Genomic DNA, 2,054 nt, shown 5'->3' on the forward strand with positions numbered 1-2,054 from the left:
TTGTTTGTATTCCCTAGGAACTCCTTTAGCTAATTTGATGATTCTAGGATCTTCTTCGGTGCCAATATTACAATCCTCCACCTCCTCCTCAAGCTCTTGCTTAGCTGGCTTAACAACCACATCATTTGAGTTGAAGAGCCTTTCCAATGGAACCAACCCTCTGGGGATGATATTTCCCTTTAGTTGCAAGATTCTGTGACCAACAATAGATCCTTCCTAACCGACTTGTTGTTCCTCTGTCAGCTCTTTGTTTTCTTGATCAGTCATCGAGTTTGAGAATTCCCCAACAACCTCCATGAAGCGCTTGATCTATTCTTCATCCTCAAACACCTGCCAGTACCTCACATTGTCTAGTATTGAAGGCTTGTACCTGACCTCGACTTCATATCTAAGCAAGGGGTTTTGAGGGGGTCTGAAATTACTAGCGGCAATTTCCAAAGAGTCAGCCATCTGATTTTGTTCTCTGGGCAAGAATTGAATATTGAAGGCTAAGAAAAAGTTTTCAACCAAATCCCATACTTCGTTCTTGTAGGACTTCAATCTTGGATGCTTGGTTTGACATTGATTTTTTATTTGCTTCACCATCATCTCTGAATCCCCAAACACGGTCAAGCACCCGATGTTAAGGTTTTTAGCAGCTTGCATCCCTAATAACAAAGCTTCATATTTGAAAACATTGTTTGTGGCCTCAAACTCCAGCTTAAAAGAGAGAGGTATCAAGCTACCTCCTGGAGATACCAATAATGCACTCGCCCCATTTCCTGACTTAGAATAAGCACTGTCAAAATACAATTTCCATACCTTGTCATGTTCCAATGTTTTTTTACTTAGCTGAGCAGAACATTCAACCAGGCTGTCCCTTATAATTTGATCATCTTCTTCCCATAGCAGACAAGAGAAATCTCTCTTTACCATACACAGGAGCATTGTTTGAACAATTTGCCTTTGTAATTGTCTTCATGAATCTAGATTCCCTGTATAATCAACACTCCTCTCCACCAAACACAGGAATTATAGCATATGTTAGATCCAATTTAATGGAATCCCCAAGTTTTATTCCCCATGACCTAGACACAAGCATACCAAATCTTGCAGGGATGTCAACCATTACAATATCCATTACTACACTTTTTACTGGGATTTGAGCCAAATTGACCACCAGATCCTTGATGATACCTAGGTACTTCACTCTTTTAGAATCAAAGGAGTATAGATATTTTTCCGGTTCTGTTATCTGCAGTCACAACTACTCCATCACAGATAATGGTATTAAGTTATGAGATGCTCCTGAATCAAGCATACAATTATGTAGTAGTAGGTCATGAATCACCAAGGTGACATAAAATGGCCTAGTGGAAGAGTCCTACTCCTCCACATGCGGTCCAAACACAACCATAGGTCTTTCCTCTTGAAGGTTAAGGCTATCTTGCAGGGGAGTAGTGGTGGGTGAACTCATAAACTGAGACACTTTAGCTTTATAACTAGGTTGTTTCAACAATTCAGTCAAAGGGACATATATTTTTACTTTCTCCTACTCTTTTTGAAGACTAAAGGCAAATGGATTCTTATCAATTTTAGCAAACTCGACAAGTTCTTTGTTCTCATTGCAGATTGACTTTATTGGCGGGGGAAATTTCTATGGTTTGGAGGTTCTAGACTCATTTGGAATAGGATTGGAGGACTCTGTTTTGGTTGGTGAGACAGGGTTGAGTGGTTTCTTCCCTTTATTTGATGGCTTAGGAGAACTTGGATGAAGAGTTTCTTCATTCTGATCTTGCCCCCTGGACCTTTTCCTAGATGACCTGAGATCATATTTCTTGTGCAACTAGGCTTGCATGAAGTCAGCAAACTATTTGCAATAACTATCTATCTCATCATCATCCAGTGGGGCATCTATATCATCCCCTTCTCCTTCAAGTGCTTCTACTTCATTTTCTCCCTCTAAGAGAGAAGAGAACTGATTTTCTTGAACTTCTATAGTTTCTTCGACCATCTCCTCAAGATCCTCTTCTAAATACAAAGGAGGCTGAATATGATCATGTTGATCCTTTCTC

The 2,054-nt window shown here is 39.9% G+C and overlaps 1 protein-coding gene across 1 annotated transcript; it reads right to left on the bottom strand.

Moving 5' to 3' along the window:
- Window positions 1–309: 309 nt before the first annotated feature.
- Window positions 310–915, bottom strand: LOC149197557 (uncharacterized). The gene has a single exon (XM_089408724.1). It carries the CDS (start codon window positions 913–915, stop codon window positions 310–312), a length of 606 nt encoding a protein of 201 aa, XP_089264850.1.
- Window positions 916–2,054: the final 1,139 nt, after the last annotated feature.

This window comes from Pinus tabuliformis, chromosome 2_2, assembly GCF_031772625.1.
Source record: "Pinus tabuliformis cultivar Carrire ecotype Pingquan chromosome 2_2, CPIR1, whole genome shotgun sequence".
Lineage (NCBI taxonomy): Eukaryota > Viridiplantae > Streptophyta > Pinopsida > Pinales > Pinaceae > Pinus > Pinus tabuliformis.

Excerpts from the sequence above, each read along its gene's own strand:
- LOC149197557 (XM_089408724.1), bottom strand. The coding sequence starts at position 915 with ATGGTAAAGAGAGATTTCTCTTGTCTGCTATGGGAAGAAGATGATCAA.